Here is a 22,872-nt window from a genome sequence, read left to right on the forward strand (position 1 = left end):
AGAAAGTTTTTTTCTTGCACGTTCAATCCATTGCTCTCCTAAGGGGTTGATTGACATGATTGTCCCGTACGAACCAGGTTCGTCCCGTACGATCAGTTCACAAAAATTATCCCCTAAGAGTGTGTGTTGTGATTTTTCACTCAATTAAGATCACTCCCTTTCATATAAAAACTTATGATTTACAAATGAATAGTTTGAAGTCTTCATCGCTTGGAGTTGATTTTCCTGAAATGTTAGTACACACTAGAGCAAAAATAAAACTTCCAAAAAATGTTAGGAGATATATAAAAACAATAATATTTGAAATCATCAAAATAATATAAGTTGCAAGAATATAAAACATGCAAATAACAACTTTCTCTATAAGAAAGACTGTTGTTTTGTGATGGAGGTCGGGCGGAGTCCGGGCCTTAAGTGGTGGTCCGGGAAAAGGCCAGGCCTCAGGTGGTGGTCTGGCGGAGCAACGGCATCAGATGGTGGTCTGGCGGAGGTGAGGGCCTCAAGTGGTGGTCCGGCGGAGCAACGACGTCAGGCGGTGGTCCGGCGGAGGTGAGGGTCTCAGGTGGTTTTCTGGTGGAGAAACAGTGTCAGACGATGGTTCGGCGGAGATGAGAGCCTCAAGTAGTGGTCCGGCGGAGGTGAGGGCCTCAAGTGGTGGTCCGGCGGAGCAACGACGTCAGGTGGTGGTCCGGCGGAGCAACGGCGTCAGGTGGTGGTCCGGCGGAGGTGAGGGCTCAAGTGGTTGTTCGGCGGAGGTGAGGGCCTTAAGTGGTGGTCCGGCAGAGCAACGACGTCAAGCGGTGGTCCGACGGAGGTGAGGGCTTCAGGTGGTGGACCGACGGAGCAATGGCGTCGGGCGGTGGTCTGACGGTGGTCGAGGAGGCAAGGAAGCAAGAGCGATCTCCGATCTCTCTCTCTTTTCCTTAGGCTTCCCTCCTCCTTTCAAGAGGAGAGGGAGATCTATTTATAGATTTCTGGAGTGGCATGCCCCATAAATAGGTGAGAGATCAAGGGTAAATGAGGAGTGGTTGGATGGACGGCCGATATTGAACCCCCTGATCATTGACCGTTTGTCAAGCATTTGGAGGCTTTAGAGATGTCAGAATTCGGAGATCTTGGGTTCGTTGGATTCGTCTCGTCGAGCCGTTCAATTCGAGTATAAGTTCGTTAAAATCGGAGACCGTTTGGTATCTGAAATTGAGGTTTGAACCTTCCAACAGTGCTTCGGGTCCATGATTCGAACCCATTTGGACTCGGATCGAGTTGAATTTGGTGTCGTTGGGTTCGTATTTCCGAGACGCTCAGTTCGACTATAAGTTTGCTGAAATCGGAATTTGCGTGGTCTCCGAATTAATTTTTGAAGTTTCCAACTTGATTCTGCATCTAGATTCGTGCCCGATCAAGATAATTTTTTGACGATGTATCAAAACTAATTCCACCCCTTCCCACGGTCACTTCCATCAACCAATCACCACATTTTTAAACTGTATATTATATAAATTTTTTTAAATTAAATAAAAATATGATCATTTATATTTTTTAACACTTGTTCAAATAACATCAAAATATTTCAAAAACATTTGCCAACCAAATAAGCGCTAAAATCGTAAGAATCGCTATACACCGCCCATCCGCTCGACCGTGCCAAATCAAGAGAAGCGGGTAACCAATGCAGAGCCCATACTCTAGCTAGGGTTTCTGCCCCTGTTCTTCTAGGTCGTTGTGACTCTTTGATTTCATTTCCAAGAGAAGTCGCACATGTCGAAGCGCAAGTTCGGCTTCGAGGGCTTTGGCATCAACCGTCCGGCCACTTACAACTTCGAGCGTTCTCAGGCACCAGCCCGCTTATACGTGCCGCCTTCTTCCCGTCGCCGTGGCGGCGACAACTATGAGGACCAGGACCTGGACAACATCGATTACGATGGCGCCGAGCCCCGAACAGACGACGGTGATGGTGCCAACGGTGGAGGTGAAGACTACGAAGGTGAGATTGACCCACTCGACGCCTTCATGGAGGGGATCCAGGAAGAGATCCGGGCCCCACCGCCTCCCTCTGTTGGGAAGGCTAGGGAGAAGGATGACAGGTTCCTGGATGACGACGAGGATGATCCCGTGGAGAGTTTTTTGAGAGCAAAGAAGGATGTGGGGCTAACCCTAGCTGCAGAAGCTCTAAATGCTGGATTTAATTCGGATGAGGAAGTTTACGCTGCTGCCAAGGCTGTGGATGCTGGGATGCTGGAATATGATTCGGACGATAACCCGATTGTGGTGGATAAGAGGAAGATTGAGCCTATCCCGGCGTTGGACCATAGTGCGATTGATTATGACGCATTCAACAAGGATTTCTATGAAGAGAAACCATCCATATCTGGTAAATTTGTCATCCTTTTTCTGCTTTATTCGTGTTTCTTTATTCCTATTTTTAAGAACTTCTGCTTATGGAGACCTTTGTAATCTAAATTCATGCAGATGAACTTTAGTCACTCCGTTCTGCATGTGATGCTTTGTTGAATCTAATTAATCACTATCCTTTAACTTTCTTGTTTTGCTGTCTGTTTAGATGAGCTAAGCGGGAAGCTTAAGAGCTCTAGTAGTTTAATAATACCTATGTGAACTTAAGCCGTCTGATTGGATAATAATATATGCTAAGATTAGCTCAAAAAAATTTTAGCAAGTTAGATTTATTATTTATGCTTGCTTCAATTAATTAGGATGTTTATCAAAAAATTGTACTTGTAGCATAATTTAATTAATAAAGAGTAGATTAATTATAATAATCAATGATTCAATTATCAGTTATGCTATTTATTAGTTTCTCTGATAATTAAAATAATTAGTTAACATTTTTATACAACAACAACAACATCAAGCCTTTATCCCACTACGTGGGGTCGGCTACATGAATCCTTTTTCTTCATTGTGTCCTATTAAAAGTCAAATTCTCATTTAAATCTAATAAAGAAATGTCATTCCTAATATTTTCTAACCAAGTCTTTTTAGGTCTACCCATACCTTTCTTAACACAAGTCAAATCTAATACCTCTACTCTCCTAACCGGGTCATCGGAACAATGTTTAAAATTGCATATTCGGGTATTGAGGTATTTTTCATTCGTGAGGCGAGGCGTAAGCCTCAAGGCATTTTGAGGCGTAAACCTCAAAATAAAAAAATTGCGTAAACATAAAATAATAAATTTTTTATATACTAATGAGTGAATAATATAAAACATAAAAAAGCATAAGATATGAAGTGAAATCAAAATATCCCAATAATATGATAACATGAAGTATAGTTCAACTCAAAATTCTATCTTTCCTAAATCTCAGTATTCTTTTCATTAACATATAATTCAAATTTCCAAAAACAAATAGCAATGACATATAACATAAGAACTCATAAGTCATCAACACTGTCATCACTAAGGGGTTCTTTATTTGAATCATCATTATGATGAACTGCTCTCTCCCCTTCCTCCTCTCCTATAGAGTCCAATGTCGGGCATTTACTTCAAGATTTATGTAGTTTTAATATATTCCCCACCATGAATGCTTTTAAAATCTACCTCTCTACCAACATGTCCATTTAAATCTCCTCCAATAAAAACTCTTTCTTCAAGAGGTATCTTTAGTATTAATTCTTTTAAGTCATTCAAAAAATTTAATTTAGAACTTATACTCAAACCTACTTGAGGAGCATAAGTACTTATAATATTAACAATCTTATCATCAACAACAATCTTTAAAGCTATAATTCTATCTCCAATTCTATTAATTTTTATAACATTATCCTTTAAACTCTTATCTATAATAACACCTACACCATTTCTAGTACGACTCCTACCCGAATACCAAAGTTTAAATACTAAACTATCAATTTCCTTAGCCTTCTCTCCAACCCACTTAGTTTCCTGAATGCACAAAATATTTAACTTCATACGAATCATAATATCTATTAATTCCATTAATTTTCCTGTAAGGGAACCTATATTCCAAGTTCCTATCCTAATTTTAGTTTCATGGACTAGCTTCTTTGCCCACATCCATCCTTGATGTGGGAACCCTTGCCTATTTAACACTGCACCCGGGCGCCGGTGCATCGGCCCTTGCACACTTCACTGTATTCAGGCCATACAGCGCGTCACTTCAAGGGGACGCCCTAGCATTAACACAATTTCTTAAAGGATTCATGTCATTATTGTTCGACAAGTTTTACGCTGGCTGTCGACTATCTAACGCAACCCTCCACTTTTCTCATCCAGGACTTGGGACCTGGCAATGACAGTGTTTGAAATAAAATTATTAATCAGTTAATGAAACCCATCTCAAAATCATTTTTAATCTCTTTCTGCAATGATGATGGACAAGCAACAAGGGTTGGGAATTATTAGCGATAATGGAGGGGGTAATGATGATGATGATAACCATAATGCAAGGGATGATGGTGATTGAGACAATGATGGTGCACGTAGATAAGAAGCTTGAAAAATGAGTTGAGACAACTAATTGTAAATGCTAGTACTGATGATAGCGGTGAGCATCTTACTGTGCAAAGTCATCAATAGAGTCAAAGGTGAGGATTGAGGTTAGCTTATGTCAATGAAGTGTGACAAAAATGATTGTATAATTGAGTGTCATGATAATTACAAACAAGTTCATGAGCAATGATGATGAATGGATTTTTTTTTTTTTTTTAAGTGGTTTTATTTAGTGGTGGCATCAAGCATGTTTGTTTGCAATGATGTTTGTTGAAGGATGATGTTGGGTCACAAGAGGAAATCGGAATACAAGCTCAAAGGCTCTAAGATGGACTTAAAAGAAAATCTTCAAAACCTACTTGGATTGGTTAGGAGCTATGTTGGCTTAATTCATGGCTAAACCCCAAGCAAGGCTGGGGTTAACATGATAAACTTCTCAAGTCATGAATTAGTGATAAGTTTTTTCATAGTTATTTAAAAATTTATAACATGAGTTTTCCATCTTTGAGGGAAGGATTAAGTTCCAGTATATGAATTAGAGTTTTCATTGCATTTCTCTTCATTTGCTTTAGAACATGAACTTAATATCCATAGAATTAAATTATTCCACTTTGCTGCTATTTTCGATGTTACCATGCACCTTTATTATTACTTTAGAACATGAATAGGGTTTTTTTAATAAGATAAAATACTTAATTTATCTTTCTAATCTTGCTTTTTTGGTATATGGTTAATGAAACACATGCTTGCGTGACTATCTCTCTTTCATCCATGTATTACTTCTTATGTGTGCTTTTACTTTCATATAGTGGCAGATCTAGGATTTATTGTGGGGGTGAGATAATAGGAAAAAGCTTTCTGTCTTTGGAGGACAGGGGATTCATATAAAACTTAAAATTTGCAATGCATTATAATCCATCTCATAGGATGATATAAATGGTATGCAAAAAAATCTTAAACCATCCCTCCCATGATCTAGTATTGTGCACGCACCTTTTTGTTTGTCCTATTTAACAGTCTTTGTAGCTAACAATCCTATTTCCTGGTGATTCATGGCCATCTAACTTCTTAAAAAAGGTACGAAAATTTTAGATTTTGGTAAGAATGGATAAAATTCGATAGTGAATGATGGCCTGGTTTGTTTTAGTGTTAATTTCATTCCTTATATCTTACTGAAGTCTATACTTGACTGGATAAACTTCACTTGTTATTTAATTCACATAACCTAACCTTTCATTATACCAATTTATTTGATGGTAGATTTGGTAAAAAATATGATTTTTTGGTGGATTGATGCAAAACTTATGTTATATTTTTTCCTAATATTCATTTGGTCTTATGCTTTTGAATTTTGAATTTTAATCAAGCCATATGAGTTTGTTGGATCATAATTAAGATACAAAAATAAATGAAGTTTGTATTTAGCTGTTTCATATATTTATAAATATACCTATAATAGGTTTTATATATCTTGTTGTTTTCTTATATTAAGAGTTTGTTTTGTCTGTACTGAGTTTGACTCATGGTTCCTTTTTCATGTGATTATTTTGTTTATTGGGATTGGCTTATGTTTGGTTTTGTTAATAACTTCTTAGCAACGGCTCAGTGAAGGGTTTCCCACATATCTTATCTCAAATTTTTTATATAAATCCAATTTTCTATTTATCTTAGCTGAAGACTTATTTCTTGGGTTATTTTAGGTATCATTATCCAATGACTTTTCTATATCGAGGTTGAGAAAATTCAACATTATAGGAATAGGCTATCATGACTTTTAGTCCCCCTTAATACAACAATCTATTAGTATGTTTTGAGGTTTGCATAGTAATTTAACATGGATTGATTTATTAACATTAATATAGAGATTTGCTTTCCTTATTATGTGATTTTATTGTTTATGAAGACGAACAAAATAAACATGTTGATTTTGATGAGTTTTTTCATTTTTTTTCATTTTGAGGCTTATGATCAGTCTGCCTCCAAGCTTTATGTCTCATCGCACTACGGAAAAATGCTTTAAGTATTGATTTCACTTTCTTAAAACTTGAAAGAAACTAATATGATACGGAGTAGTTATGTAAAATTCTTTAGGCACTTTCACTATTTAAATTGCACAATGCGAAGTGCACCTTAACGTAGTTTGGGCTCAAAATGCATTGAGACACATGCCTTCTGAACATCAGGTAACTTGAGCTGTGGACCTCCTAATTTTAGATTTTTTTCTTATATAAATAATATTTAAATATTATTATTCCTAACAAACCTTACTTATCCTAACATCCTAATCTATGCAAGTCAATAGAACAAGAGTTTTGTCTACTCTATTCATGCACCTATCGACATTCTCCTGCCCTGTCATTACTGCTGACTATCTCCAGTGCCCCCACATTGGCCCCTTCCTCCTAGCCAACTTTGCCTCTTCCACAAGGATATCCACTTCTCCTACCAAATTTTTTCTATTGACAATTACAATTTCTAAACTATAATTTTTCCTTGCATCAATATAATTTCTTTGCATGATTTAGTTGGGTTTTTAGTTCTTTGAATGTTTGCATGTTTTCAAATTTGTTTAAACTTTCAATCAAAATTTGTATTCTAGGATTTGTTGTAAGAAATGTTTAAAGGAAAGAAGTCCACGAGTCATAGGAAGGACTCGTTGTAGATATATATTGTGCAAGTCGACATTAGAGGTATTGACAAAACATATTTTTATTTGAAATGCAGTTATTATGAGCTGTTTTTTTTTAAGTGTGTGTTACAAGGATGAATGAGCACCTCTCTGAGTTACACAAAGCTATGGCCCTGTTGCCAAACTACTATATTCATTAAAAAAAGAGGTCCACTCATATAAAAACAAGTTGACTATGTTAAATCATATGGTGCAAAGACAGTTTGATGTAGAGTTGATGTCGGCTCTGTAATGTGAGTGAGGGCAATGGAAGGGATGCATGTAAACCAAGCTCAAGTAGATGTGCAAGAGTTCCCATGGATTATTACATGGTAAATTTGGAGGATGACAAGTAGGGAAAAGGCCCACTATGGGCTTCATTTAGAATGCATGGATGATGCCAAGAGGTTGATAGACCATATAACTTAGAGGGAGATGAGGCCAACTATAGAGATATTTGGGTTATCATTAATGAGAAGTGAGAAATTTAGCTCCATTGTCATTTGCATGTAGATGGATATTACCTAAAACTTTAATTCTAATATGCTAAGAATAACTAAACTAATCATGAGATCTAATTGGGACTGCTCCATTTCATAGATAGGTTGATTGTTGACTCATTTGAGAGAGTAATGAATGATATGTAACTTGTGCCATTTACGAATATGGCAAGCTAAAGATATAGTTGCAAAATAGTATCTAGATAATTTTTAACATTTAATATCTTGATTGGAATAAAAATATATCATTCAAATTTTAAATTTATAATATCTACTTGCACTTATTTCTTTAAACTTTAGTTGAGTGGTGGATCTAGCTTGATGATGAATTCTAGATCTGCAACATTTTCTTTTAAGTTATTTTGACTTACATGTTCATCATCTAGATGTGAGCACAATTACAACACATATAATCATGATCAAACAAAAGGGATAAACTATATAATGACAAACTATATAATGACCTTTAGGATGAACTCTTTGCTGTAAATCATGTACAATAGGAGATTAAATGATGGAAATTTGAACAGAATGGTTTGAAGGAAGATGAGAATCCTCTATTATGTGATGATTTATGTTGCACCGATACACCTATTTATGAAGGCGTGCTGTATCCGATACACCGATACGCGGATACGCCTCTGATACTCCACCGATACGTGTCAGATACGCCAAAGACGTTTCCAATTAAAATATTATTTAATTTCAAAAGGACACGCGTATCCTATACACGTGTCCGTTGAAAAACAAAAAGAAATCCGAAAAAAAAAGTTGCATCATATTTACTTCCGCGGCTGCGAGCAAAGCTCTCATTTCAGAGATGGATTTGAGTCTCTTGATGATATGAGAATGTTAAAAATTACTAATCTTCACTTGATGAGTCTGAATTAAAAGCTATGATATTTATTGAAGATGATATAGAAGTTCAAAGACAAACCACTTAAGAAGCTAATCATATCATTCCTTCTATTGAATAGTTGAAACTTTATGTGCTAGACAATTTATGTTTATGCTTTTGTTGTTATACTAGACATTTAATGCTTATATTTTGATATTATAAGCTACAAGACCACAAATGATGTTGTTGTCATTTTTTTTTGTAATTTCAAATATTATGTTTTGATTGCTTTCTTAATTTTTATATATGATTTATAAATTATGATGCAGTGTCCGCGCCGTACCAGTATCCTGTATTTTTAAGAATTGACGTGTCCCGTATCCGTATCGTGTCGTATCCGTGTCTCCATATCCGTATCGGTGCAACATAGGTGATGATATGCTGTTAGATGATGATAATGAGGTCAAATCATTTGGATTTGCTACAAAAAGTTTTGAATGTTGATTTTTTCAATGGGGATAGAAGCACGACAATTACATCTAACGACAGCTAATAATAACAAGAAACAAAAAGGGAAAAAAAGTAATAACTATCGGGGTAAATTTCAAAATAGTCCTCTTATTATTCTTATATGGACAATTTAATTCCAGAGTATTGCATTACTCTTATTTAGTCCATTTTGTATATTAAAATTTAGAGAACTAAATTGGGATACATTTTATATCACAATTACAACTTGAGAGACAATATTGGATTAATTTTGTATAGTTAAGGGGCTAAATTAGAGCAACGTGATACTCTATGGCTAAATTAGCAACAAAAGAATAGTTTAAGGAATATTCTTGGATTTTTTTTTGTTTAACTATTTGAAGTTGTTTTAAACTTTAATTACTATTATCAATTTCTTATTGACTATTATTGATTAGAGAAGAGGAATATTACTAAGATTAAAGAAGAGGTGGAAGATTGGGAGAACTTAGATTCCATTGAAGACGAGGCAAGGAGAAAACTATTTATTATGATGATGATTCCAATGAAGTCTCTTGAGTGGGGGGAGTGATGAGGACTTTTGATTACTTGTTATTTGGTAATTTGATTACTTGTTATATTGTTAATTTGGTTACTAGAACTTTGGAAGTTGTCATGCTATACAATAGAAGTGAGGGGGATAAACTTATTGTGCTAAACTTATTTAATGCCTTACTTTGATTTAATTTATTGTTTTAGTTTATTTTATATCTTATGTTTGATGTTTGCGTTATACTTCTAGTTGTGTAATTTATTACTTGATACTTTACGGATTGTATAATTTGTTACTTGATATATATGTTTATTTGTTACTTTTTAAACATATGCCATTTTGTAATATATTAATTGATTATGAAGTTAATATATATATTTTTACTTTTTAATTTTACGCAATTTTTTCATTATGAGTCTTGAGCCTCAAAAAACCTTGAAGCTTATCCCTTGTCTCACAAAAATAGTGAAATATTATTTTTGTTCACATGAAAAACACAAGAAAGCAATTTCAATTGGATAAGTTTGCTTGACTAACAAAATCACTGCTACTTGTAAGGAATTTCATCCTTGTCGAAATAGATCAACTATTTGTTGATCTTTTAAAGTAAACTATTGAGATGTGGTCATTTCCTCTTTCTTTAGTTTTGAAGTGATGAAATTCTCCCGTATTGATTTAATGAGTCTAATGATGGATTGATGAACTTTCTCTCTCAAAATATTTTATATTCATCAGTCTTGTATTCCACTTTATTGCATATATGTTTTGTAATATAAACCATATGCCTCAGAAAGTCCTACATTAAGGAGTCATGACATGTGGCACTTTGTTATGTTTTCAGCACCTTTGTGCATTTTACATCTTCTATTTCTTTATGTTGTTGGGTAGAGACTTTGTTATGCTTGAAAAACCAAGTTTTTTGTGGTATCCCCACCTCATTCCATCAATTTGTGGGCTGCATCGCTGCTACAAATATCCAATTAGCACTATAGTTAAATGTGTGTTTGCACTTAAAAAAATTATTTTTATTATCTTCCTCATGACATTCCTAGTTGAAATAATTGCCGCTTGCCAATTCTAACAATTTTGCATCTAAATGAGACCTTTAGAAAACCCAACTATACCATGATCAGGTTATACATAAATATCAAGCTTTTGCTATGACCTTTTTTGATTCAACAAAGGTTCAAGTGAAATTTGAAAATTATAAAATGATACAACTTCATTTGTGAGTATCATATTCTTAAGGATCGAAGAATTTATTGTCCTTCTAATGGAACGACTTCATTTGTGAGTCTCATATTTTTAAGGATTGAATAATTTATTATTCTTCTAAGAACACGATATGTGAAGCAAGGAAATATTGTTCAAATCTTTTATAAGATTCTTATGACAATTGTCAGCTCTAAACACATGCAAAAGATTTGTGATTCATATTATATATAAGTTCGTTTTAGGCAATTGTTAAAACATATAGAATGAGCCTTGACCCAACTTCACTAATTGTTAGTAATAATAGACCACACAACTCTCTTGTTACGTGAATGATGCTATCAAGAATTTCTGTACTTTTCTTTTATTTGAACAATAATATATTTTGTTTTCTATTTTATTTTCTTCTCTTTTTAGCTATCCAATGATGGGAAAGCATCCAATGATCATGGTAGATTGAGCATAAGACTTGGTAGACCTTTGGTTTGCTGGCTCGATTGGTCCTTGGCTACTGATGGTTCACGGGTTGGCTGTTTTGATGATGGTTCACGGTTGGCTGTTTGGAGCATTTGGCATTGAGCTCATTCTCTTAAGTTGCTGAGCTGAAGTTTAGTAGCTCATTAATATCCCAAAAGGTACCTCATTAAAAGAATTACTTTTGGAGTGGCCTTGTCCCTTCCCCTTCCCCTTTCTTCTTGTCTCTTGGGAAACCGTGGCTTGTATTTATTGGGGGCTGAATTCTATGCTTTAAATTCATAATGAGGTTGCTGATTTTTGTGCTTTACCTCTTGGGAGCCCGGCCAGCCTCTGTTTTTCCGTGCTTGGATGTTTTCCCGAGACTGTGTTGCTTTGAATTCTGGTGGGCTGCTTGCTTTCCGAGATTTTGACTCCTTGGTTCCGTGAATTACCTTTGATTCCCGTAACTATTCCTTCAGGATTTATGCTGGGCTATTTTCCGAAGTGGCATTTGGAAATCTATGAAAAAATGAAGCTTGGGATGTTGTGAACATTAACTAAGGTGGCTTTTGGCATTCCTCTACTTTGCCTATAAATAAGAGATGATGTTTTAAAGGAAGACAGTTGATATTTGTGAGCATATTTGCTATTAACCTGCGGGTTTATTCGGAAATCCTTCGGGCTCTTTCCACCCTTCTTTTCTCATCCCCTCCGGAAATCCTACGGGCTCTTTCCAACCTTTCTTCTCGGGCTTCTAACCTCTTTCGTCTCTCCGCAAGTTCCACTCCATCTGTATCCTTCTTCTCAACAGTGAAACAACTTTAGGGTGTCGTGTCTTGGTTGATTTGGAAACATTTGGACAGTCTTGCAGTGGTGGACCATCGGTTTGCTAGTCTTATGCACTTCTCTTATTTAATCTACTATTCGATGCATGTGAGGAACCCGCTCTGACGGTTGTCTGAGGATAGCTTTAGTTTTTAATTTTCTTTATTTCCTTAAAAAATCTCCTAGTATTTCTTGTCGTGTTTGTCAAGTTTTAGTTGTTCATCTTTATTTTAATAAAGTTTGTTTTAAGTTCTATCCATCGCGTCTGTTTCTTTATTGTGTCTACATCAGTGAATCACAATATCACATTTCTCAAGTTATTGATTCCCAAATCACATGTTGGAGTCATCAACTCACACATAGGTTCATAGTTATATATTATGTTTTGCCATACATGACAAATATAATCTTGATGCTTTTTACAAGATTGTCCAAAACTAAGAGCCATGTAATCAACACATCATGAACTAAGTTACACTTCAATGTGTTTGTTCAGAGGATACATGTTCAAGGCAATAAATAGATGAAATGATACAATAATAAGGACAACATCAAGCCTTTATCCACTTCATGGGGTTGGCTACATGAATCATTTTTCTCTAGTGTCCTACTAACAGTCAAATCCTCATTTAAATCTGATAAAAAGTAATTTCTAATACTTTTTAATCAAGTTTTTTAATATAAATCTACCTTTCTTAACATAGGCAACATCTAATACATTTACTCTCCTAACCGGGCTATCGGAAGGCTGAAGTTTTATGTGACCAAACCATCTAAGGCGACTCTCTCTTTTCTTATTTGCCACTGGAGCTTTCTCTAGAGCTACTTCAACCTTTTCACATATATACTCGTTTCAAATTCTTTCTCTGAGAGTTAAGACACTCGTCCATCGGAGCATCTTCATCTCTGCAACACTTAACTTAATTTTATGTTTCTCTTTTAATGCCCAACATTATGCACCATAAAACATTGCAACTCTCACCAGCATCTTATAAAAGTTTCTCTTGAGTTTGAGAGGTACTTTTCTAGCACATAATAGACCTATTGCATTCCTTCACTTCAATCATCAAACCTGAATTCTACTGATAATATCCTATCTATTTCATCACTACTTTGAAAAATAGACCCAATATATCTAAAGCGTGTACTCTTTTTATTGACTTGATTGCCCAAAGTTATAATGCCTCCATTAGATCTATTACTACTAAAATTATACCCTATTATTTAGTTTAAGATCTACAAATGAAACCTTTAAACTCTAAGGATGACCTCTATAATTCAAGTTTATCATCAACAAAAAATATACACTCTAGTACATCCTCTTGCAAATATCTATTAAGATCATCCATGATTGAGGCAAAAAGATATGGGCTTCAAGTTGATCATTGATGTAATCCAATTAAAATAGTAAAATACTTGTTAAAATCAATTTGTATTTGAACGCAAGTAATAGCTTCTGCATACATATCCTTAATTATATTAATATAAGCACTATTTACTTATTTCTTGGAAATTTATCGTATGTTTTCTCTAAATCAATAAATAATATATGCAAATCCTCCTTATTCTCGCTATACTTCTTTATCAAACCTCTCAATAAATATATAACTTCCATAGTTGACCTATTCGACATGAATGCAAATTGATTTTGAGAAACATTAGTATCATGTCGTAACCTATCCTATATTACTCTCTCCCATAGTTATAATGTATGACATATTAACTTAATTCCTTCATAATTTGCACACACTTGTGCATCACCTTTATTCATAAAAATCAAAACTAATGCACTCTTTCTCCACTAATATGGCTTTTTTTTAGTCTTCAAAATAATATTAAAAAGTTTTATTAGCTAAAAAATTTCTTCATCTCTTAAGCAGTTCCACACCTCCATTGGAATATTATCAGGACTAACTGCTTTTCCAATTTTATTTTATTTAAAGTCTCTTTAACTTCGATTTTGCTAATACGATGATAAAAAGAAAAATATCTATTTTCATTTTGAGTGTTAAGGTCACTAAAGTCAAATGTGTTTCACAATCTTCATTGAAATGTTTATCAAAATATCTCATTGACCTATATTGAATATTTTCTTATAATAAAAGTATTGTTTGATCTTCATCTTTAATGCACTTTACTTGAACTAGATTCTTACTATAATCTCTTTGCTTGGCTAACTTATACATATATGTTTTTCCTCTTTAGTATCTAATTTATTATATAAATCATTAAAAGCTAAATTCTTTTCACCCAATATTATTTTTAGACTTCTTATAGATTTTTCCATATCTTTCCTAAATTTTTGATATTTTGCATTTAAATCAATTTTTATAACAATTTTTTTTTTTTGATATTTCTTGCACATTTTGATTCCATCACTGACTATTTTTACTATTAGTAGGTTTTTTTTTTAATACTCAAAGCTTATATTTTGCAACATTTTTAATATTACTAGTTACTTTTTTCTCACGTAACATTAAGCTTCTCATGTTGAATCAAAATCTTGAGATTTTAAATATTACTCTAAAAAATATTTTTGTTAGTATTCTTTAAATGCTTCTATATAATTCTAAGATAACATTTTAATTTAATTTTCATATTATGCCAATTCATCTTAAAGTTCAAAACTTGTAAGTGACATTGGGTACATAAACTTTCATTCGAAATGACTATAATATTTGCAATCTGAATGATCTATTCTTCTTGTAAAAATAAATTAATCTGAGTTGTATTATTATGAACATGACTAAAAATGACATAATTAACTAAATAGAAACTTCAACCAATAAACAATTTTATATTAGCCTTTTAAAATTACGGGTATCAAAATGGGTATTCGGGTTGAGTTTGAGTCGAACCCAGAATTATCCCTGGTCTAATTTAGCTGACCCGAACTCGACCCGATTTGGTAAACGAGTTAGAAATTCATACCTGGACCCGACCCGTCTGACTAACATGGAATACTGCGAAGCACGAGTGAGTTTGGACTAGGGGTGTCAATATTTGACCCGATCCGAAAATCCGACCCGAACACGACCCAAAAATTTCAGGTTCGGGTCAACCCGAACTCAAATCGAGTCGGGTTCGGGTTGACCCGGAAACTCGAAATCAACCCGGTTTGACTTGTTTTTAATTAATTTAGGAGGATTTTTAATGGATTTTTATGAAATAAGTAAATGATATTTCAAAAAATTATAAACATTATTGCCCAAATTAAATTAATCTTGATTTATTTTAAATGAATTGAAGTAAATCTTACCTTAATTTGATTTAGATTTAAATAAATTGAATTAAATAAATTTTTTTTTAAATAAAATATATCCGAATCGGGTCGGGTTCGGGTTCGGAAAACCGACCCGTTTGCAAAAATGGGTCGGGTTCAGGTCGGGTTGAACAGTGTCGGATCAATTTCGGGTTGGACCCAAACCCGACCCGTGACCCGGTTTTGACAGCCCTAGTTTGGACGCGAGCGCGTGTGGACGAAGGGGGAGCGTTTACGGACAAAGGGGGCACGAGCGGACGATGAGGCGAGTGTGTGCAAGCGGGCGATGAGGCGAGTGTGTGCAAGCGAGCGCGGGTGCCGACGTGGGAGCGAGCGCTGTAGGCTCATGTCGGAGTATGGGTGCAAGCGCAGGACAACGGGATCACTGCAGACCAGGGGTGACTCGAGTCATTTCCAAGTTGATTTCAGGTTTTTGGGGCAACCTGAACACGATCCGTTTTTAGAAATGGGTCAGAAAACGAACCCTAACCTGACTTGTTTGGCAAACATGTTGACCTGAAACCGGAATTTTTCGAGTCAGATTCGGGTGGGGTTTCGGGTCGGTTCACGTTAAACCACTAATTAAATTCCTTCAATTTTAGTTGTTTTGACTGGAAGAAAGGCTGGTTAGCACTTCATATTTTTCTTCATTTCTTAAAAAATTAGCACTTTCTCTCGAGCTAATCTTGTTTTACATAACAAAATGGTAATTGTGTTATACTTTATTTTTTTTTTCAATGATTTGTTTTTTAATTGTTCAAGCAGTTTTAGGCTTTGTTTGGTTCCTCTACCCCTTTTATATAAGTTATTGTAAAAGCAGTTTTTTGAGAAAATGGGGTTTCAAAAAAAGTTGTTTAAATAAATTGATGATTGTTTGATTAGATTGACATAATTATGCAAACTTAAAAATATATTTAAATTGCTTGGTTGTGTTATAAGCTGTAGCATTTTAATCATAAAAGGCTAAATTGTCCTTTTATTAAAAGTAAGTATATAGGAGAGAAATCTACCCAGAATAGCAGCGAATCTGACATGGCAATGAAGTATGTCATTGCTCGACTCGCAAGCAACCTTCGACATCATTATGCTCGGAGCACTTTCCTTTTCAATTCTCACGCCACCAGTTTTGGTGATTAATCTCTTTGTCCATTAATGTCTCTTCTCTCTATTTTTGTAGATAATTCTAGCTTCTATTTTGGATTACTGCACAGAGAATACTGCATTTGTTCTAATTGATAGTTTTCGGGATAGTGCTGGCTGCTTCAGCTATTACAATTATGAATTTGGTATTTTTTTATTATTGCTTTTATTTTACCGGTAACAACTACAACAAATATGAATTGTATTTCTGAAAATAACCCTAGGGGATAGAATCACTGAAAAGAAATGTAAATGGATATTACTTGCCTTTTATACAGAAAAATGCTTGGAATAAGTTAATATCATAAAAAAAGATGCGTGATTGTTTGTTTGGGGGGTATTTTCAACTATTTTCTTTCCAAACAGAGGTTCTGAATGAATAAGCAACAATCAAAAACCTTTCGTAATCGGTAAATAAATGCAATTTAGGAAAAAGAGTTTTACAAAAGCCGTGATTCTAAATAGATGACGTCAAATGTCTTTTTTTTGTTTTCAATTGGATATCGCTGTAATTGAGCCGTAGCAAACGAGGCCTTAATCTCATCGTGTTTCTTGTCCCTCTTTTTTCTCTCCATTTCATAACCCTCCAAACCCCTGTTTTTTTTTTTTCAACACCCTTCCCTTCTCATTTCGTATCCTATATCTAAGGGTAAAGCCACTCATCCACCTAAGCATCCTCTTCTTTGCAATACTTAACTTAGTATTATGCTTCTCTTTTAAAGGCCAACATTCATGTAGCCGACCTCACGTAGTGGGACAAAGGCTTGATGTTGTTGTTGTTATTGTTGTTGTTGTACCCTTCCCTTCTTTCTTTCTTCCTTTCACTTTCTAAGTGCCAAGGAAAGATTGGTGGAGATGAAGTGCCACTTGTATAAACATACAGAGACATGATCGTATGCTTAGAGAGTTAGTTGAGGTGGAGGTTCACAAACATAAACTTAAAAAAATTTTTGGAGGTGGAAATGCCTCAACCCTTAGAGAGTTGGTGAAAGTGAAGGTATTACAATCATGAACTTAGAGAGTTGGTGGAGGTGGAAGTGCCACAATCATAGGCTTGGAAAGTTTGTGGATTTGGAGTTTTCATAAGCATAGTCTTAGAGAGTTGGTGTTGGTGGAGTTGTCAATGCTGTAAAGTTGAGAGTTATGGATGTGTATGTGACACAATCACAAGTCTGGAGAGTTGGTGAAGGCAGAGGTTGAAATGGTGAAGAGTTAGTGGAGGTGGAGGTTTTTTGAAAAATTTGTTGATAGCAATCACGTAAAAATTTCAGCATATGAGTGAAATGAACAAAAAAAAAAAAAGAGAGGTGTATAAATAAACAACAAAATATGTGAGGGAGCGCTATAAATAAAATCAAGAAGGCAAATCATACACAAAGAAATCAAGATTTATAGTGGTAAGACTTCACCTTAAGCTTACATTCACTTAGCAAGCCCCCATTTGGAAATTCCACTAATAACCTTCATTAATTGTGATGGTGAAAGTTTTTATAAGATTCACCTGCATTTTCTCAGGATCAAGTGCATCCCCGATACGTGGTGTTTTATATGAGCTTAAGATCAAGGTTTTTATGTTAGGCTTCAGTACAGCACGTAGACTAGGTGATTCTCATTTGCTCAAGACCAACCCTCACACTAAAAGTATGCTTTAATAAGATGCTAGAACACTCTAAGAAGACACACATAAGATAAGAACCAAAACTATATATGGAAAATTACATGTTTGCCATCAAAATTTTAAATATTTATAAAAGTACAACTCAATTACTTATATTTGCAATAATACCCCAAATAATGAATGCGATAAAATATCAATTATTCGTTCTCCATAAATTGTTAAATTTCTAATTATTTTTTTTATCTGGTTCTATCACATGTAATTACATAGGTTTGTTTGTTCCTTTTAAATAATTGGTGGTTATTTATAAATAAGAGATTTTCTGGTTCACATAATATCCCAAATAAATAATATTTGTGGAGCACTTAGCAATATCTAAATATGAACGAATAAACAAAATATTAATTTAGTGTTACTATATGAAAGATAAGAAATAATAAACTGAGGATAAAAAATAGGCATTCAAAATCTTTGGCCACCTAAGAGTTACCTCATACAAGGTTTAGCAAGTAGAAGCTTGAGTGGCTAAAAGAGAACTTGAGAAAAGGAAGCTAGCATGTAAGAGGAAATTCATCGCCATTGGCAAAATTCCTTCAATTGCTACAATTTAATTATAGAATCAAGGCAACCCATCTGGAGCAAAATTTTAATGGTGTGGATTTCAAACGAATTATTTAATGTTTAACTCATTCTCTAAGCAAACAATGAGAAATCTCCTCAAATGTCGCAATTTTCTTATGATGGTCATTGCCCATTAGACTGAAAATCTGATGAAATTTTGTGGAAAAAAAAAGAAGACTATGGGATCTAAAAGCAAATGTATAGTGTCAACAGTTTATTTTAGGTTGAAATCCATTGATAAAAAATTAAGTAGTAAACTTTTGTTTTTTGACCAATTGGCTGGGAGCCTCAACTGAGCCAGTTAGTTGATTTTGAGGTGAAATTTTCCCCCAATGAGTGTAGTTGGATGTTGGGGGATTCTGGTTTGAGAAATTGGACAATTGTAAGTGGGAGAGAGTAATTTAGATTTGAGGCTCAAGTTTCACTTTCATGGAAGGTTTGGCATCTGTGAGATGATTGTATTATCTGTTTAGGATTGGTATTTCAGCTGTGCACAACACTTCTTTTTTAATGTTCATAGTCCACAGTTGAAATGGCTTGTTTGACAACTTTTGGTTTAAGTTGTTCTGGTAGGAGATTATCAAATTAGCCTGACAGAAGCATATGTTATTCATAATTTACTATTACGTATTGTTATGCGCATATGATCCTCCTTTATATTTGTGAATATAAAAGCATGTTTGTAAATTATCATTTTTTATGTTAATTACTTAAATTCATATCCTTAAGAAGTTTTATTTTTTAAAAATTACTTATAAATTTGTGTTCCATTCTCATGGATGCTGGCAATTGCAATTCATCATATCATTGAAGATCTTCTTCGATTATGCTAGGCATTCCACCAATCCCCACGAGCGTCTTGCATGCTCTCCAGTTTATCATATCATATACCTTACTTTCCCTTGTTTTTTTTTTCAACATAGTTCTAACTGGATATTGCTCAGATTTGATTTTTCGAGTCATACATACCTTTGGTAGTTCTACACTATATATGAATCCTTTAAAAATATAGTCAAGGAAATCAAGGCATAGTTTAGCTATGCCAATACTAAAGTGTATGAAACTGAGTTGGTTTCAGCATCAATTACTCTATGTACTTATCTACTTATTAAATAGATTAACCTTCTGCCATAAGCAGCATTTTTTTCATCTTGATTTATTGACATATTTTGCAAAGAACGAATTTTAATTGCTGCTTGCAAATGTATCCCTTGGATCATAGACTAATGTTGCTGGCTAATGCAGATGGGCATGCATGCATATATTTCTCTCTCTTTATATGATTATATGCTTGACCTTTTAGTTGTGTAAAATGCATGCATGTCAATCTTTTTAGCTATGTTTTGCAGGATTTGCTGTTGAGTTTTTGGATCAAATTAGTTATCACGTGAATCCTACATTTTCCTTGGACTTGTCAGCATAGAAATAATTTATTCATTTGTTACTTATCAGATTTTCCTTTGTTTTCTTTTACCAGGTATGAGTGAGCTAGATGTCACTGAATATCGGAAAAGCTTAGCAATAAGGGTTTCCGGGTTTGATGTACCAAAGCCAATAAAGAACTTTGCAGATTGTGGGTTTTCTAATATGTTAATGAATGCTATTGCAAAGCAGAGTTATGAGAAACCAACTCCAATCCAATGCCAGGCTCTACCAATTGCTCTCTCCGGAAGAGACATTATTGGTATTGCGAAAACAGGTTCTGGCAAAACAGCTGCTTTCATACTTCCAATGGTCGTTCACATAATGGATCAACCTGAACTAAAAAAGGAAGAAGGCCCTATTGGTGTCGTATGTGCTCCTACAAGAGAATTAGCACATCAAATATATCTGGAGGCAAAAAAGTTTGCAAAGCCACATGGTTTGCGTGTTAGTGCTGTCTATGGTGGAATGTCCAAACATGATCAGTTAAAAGAACTGAAGGTTGGCTGTGATATTGTTGTTGCTACTCCAGGTAGGCTTATAGACATGCTGAGGTTGAAGGCCCTAACAATGTTGAGAGCTACTTACCTTGTTCTTGATGAAGCTGACCGGATGTTTGATCTTGGGTTTGAGCCACAAATACGATCAATTGTGGGTCAGATAAGACCAGATAGGCAAACTCTACTTTTCTCTGCAACCATGCCTCGCAAAGTTGAAAGGTTAGCTAGAGAATGCCTCACTGATCCTATTAGAGTCACAGTCGGTGAGGTTGGGATGGCTAATGAGGACATTACTCAAGTTGTTCATGTAGTTGCTTCTGATTCCGAGAAGATGCCCTGGCTTATCGAGAAGCTTCCTGGACTGATTGATAATGGTGATGTCCTTGTCTTTGCATCAAAAAAGGTTACTGTGGATGAAATTGAATTGCAGTTAATTCAGAAAGGTTTCAAGGTAGCAGCACTTCATGGTGATAAAGATCAGGCATCCCGTATGGAAACCCTGCAGAAATTCAAGTCTGGAATTTATCATGTTCTGGTTGCCACTGATGTTGCTGCTCGTGGACTGGACATCAAATCAATCAAATCGGTAGTTAATTTTGATATAGCTAGAGATATGGATATGCATGTTCATCGTATTGGAAGAACAGGTCGTGCTGGTGACAAAGATGGAACTGCTTACAGTCTCATTACACAGAAGGAAGCACGTTTTGCGGGTGAGCTGGTGAACTGTTTGATTGCTGCTGGGCAAAATGTATCTAATGAACTTATGGATCTTGCTATGAAGGTAAAGTTTACTAATTAGATAGTAGTAATGTTCAATTCCTTTATTGTGGCAGCATAATTCCAGCTTCTTCTTTTTATTTTGTAATCTCGTATGTTGTTGTGAGGTTATTTTTTCAAATCTACTTGTGTTCTGTTGGAGAATCTCTTTCGCATCTATGTGAATAGATTTCCAAAAAACTAGAACAAGAAGGATGAATTTGCTGCCGTTGAACTCATCTTTTAGCTACCTACCAAATACGTTGGTTGAAAAATAATTGTCTATTTGAAGGTGTTGATGTTGCGCTTTTTTCTTCTTGAAGTTGATCACATTTCTGTTTAAATTTCTTAGGATGGAAGGTTCAGAGCAAGACGTGATGCAAGGAAAGGTTTGTTTATATAATTGAATCATACATAAGCAGTTCTACGCTTGTGATGGTTTAATGCATCAGAAACTCTTTATTCATCAGTCTAATTTCATCATCCTTGGCTTAACATGAATTATTACTCAGGTGGAAAAAAAGGCGGTAGAGGGAAGGGTGGCGGAGGAGGACGTGGCGTTCGTGGTGTTGACTTTGGTTTGGGTATTGGTTATAATCCCGAGTCAACAAGTACTTCTCAGACTGCTGCTCCAAGTAGATCTGCTGCTGTTAATTCTCTGAGGACTGGGATGATGGCACAGTTTAGAAGTAACTTTGTTGCCGCTTCTTCTAATTCCCAAAATGATGTTAGTAGAGCTTCAAGACCATTGTTGCCTGGTTTTGTTTCTGGTGGTTCCATTGGTGGAGAAACATACAAGGCACCACAGGCAACCTCAATCTCTGCTGCTGCTTCTTTGGGAGGAAGTTTTGTTGAAAATGGAAGTCAGAAGAAGGCTGAGAGGTAGATTCGTCATGCTATTGTATTTCCTTCTAATTAACCATTTGTTTTTTTTGTTCAATTTTTCGGAAGTTTTGCTGCAGATCGCTAGAAATTTTTTTAGTTTAGTATATTTTACAATGCCAATTATGCGACTCTGATCATTTCATTTTCTTTAATTCTGCAGCTCCCATGATAAACCAAGGGAAAGGAAACGGCCTTCTGGGTGGGATCGATAGATTTCAACGTGTAATATGATAGATATTGTTATGGAAAATAACATCTTGTATTCTTGATTTTTCTGAGTGAGCTTATGTAAAATCTATGTCAACATATCAGTTATTTATTTAATCCAATGAGCTATCTTTACATGCTGATTTTTTATTAGACATATTAGACATTTTGAGGCCGCATATTCGATTACATCTATCCAAAATGATATAGGGAAGTTGCCCCGCGTAGGGATGGTCTCAACAAACTCACCATTTTGCCCTTCCCCAAGGGGTGGCAAAACTTATCCTCTATGCAGCAAAAAAATATGGACACAATAATTGAAAGGTACCGGCTATTGAATGTATGTGATAGCATATCACAAATGAACAATCACACAATATGGAAAATAGCATAACGAAATTGTAGAGTATAAAAAATCTCAAAACCCAATAGCAGCGCTTGTTTGCATAATGTGGCAAGCTCGA

The 22,872-nt window shown here is 35.0% G+C and overlaps 1 protein-coding gene across 1 annotated transcript; it reads left to right on the forward strand.

The window, feature by feature from the left end:
• Nucleotides 1–1,607: 1,607 nt before the first annotated feature.
• Nucleotides 1,608–22,548, forward strand: LOC110097832 (DEAD-box ATP-dependent RNA helicase 24). The gene is made up of 5 exons (XM_020824436.2): nt 1,608–2,371; nt 20,113–21,341; nt 21,669–21,705; nt 21,829–22,198; nt 22,362–22,548. Exons 1-5 carry the CDS (start codon nt 1,759–1,761, stop codon nt 22,411–22,413), a joined length of 2,301 nt encoding a protein of 766 aa, XP_020680095.1. The 5' UTR covers nt 1,608–1,758; the 3' UTR covers nt 22,414–22,548.
• Nucleotides 22,549–22,872: the final 324 nt, after the last annotated feature.

This window comes from Dendrobium catenatum, unplaced genomic scaffold (assembly GCF_001605985.2).
Source record: "Dendrobium catenatum unplaced genomic scaffold, ASM160598v2 fragScaff_scaffold_133, whole genome shotgun sequence".
NCBI classification, from domain to species: domain Eukaryota; kingdom Viridiplantae; phylum Streptophyta; class Magnoliopsida; order Asparagales; family Orchidaceae; genus Dendrobium; species Dendrobium catenatum.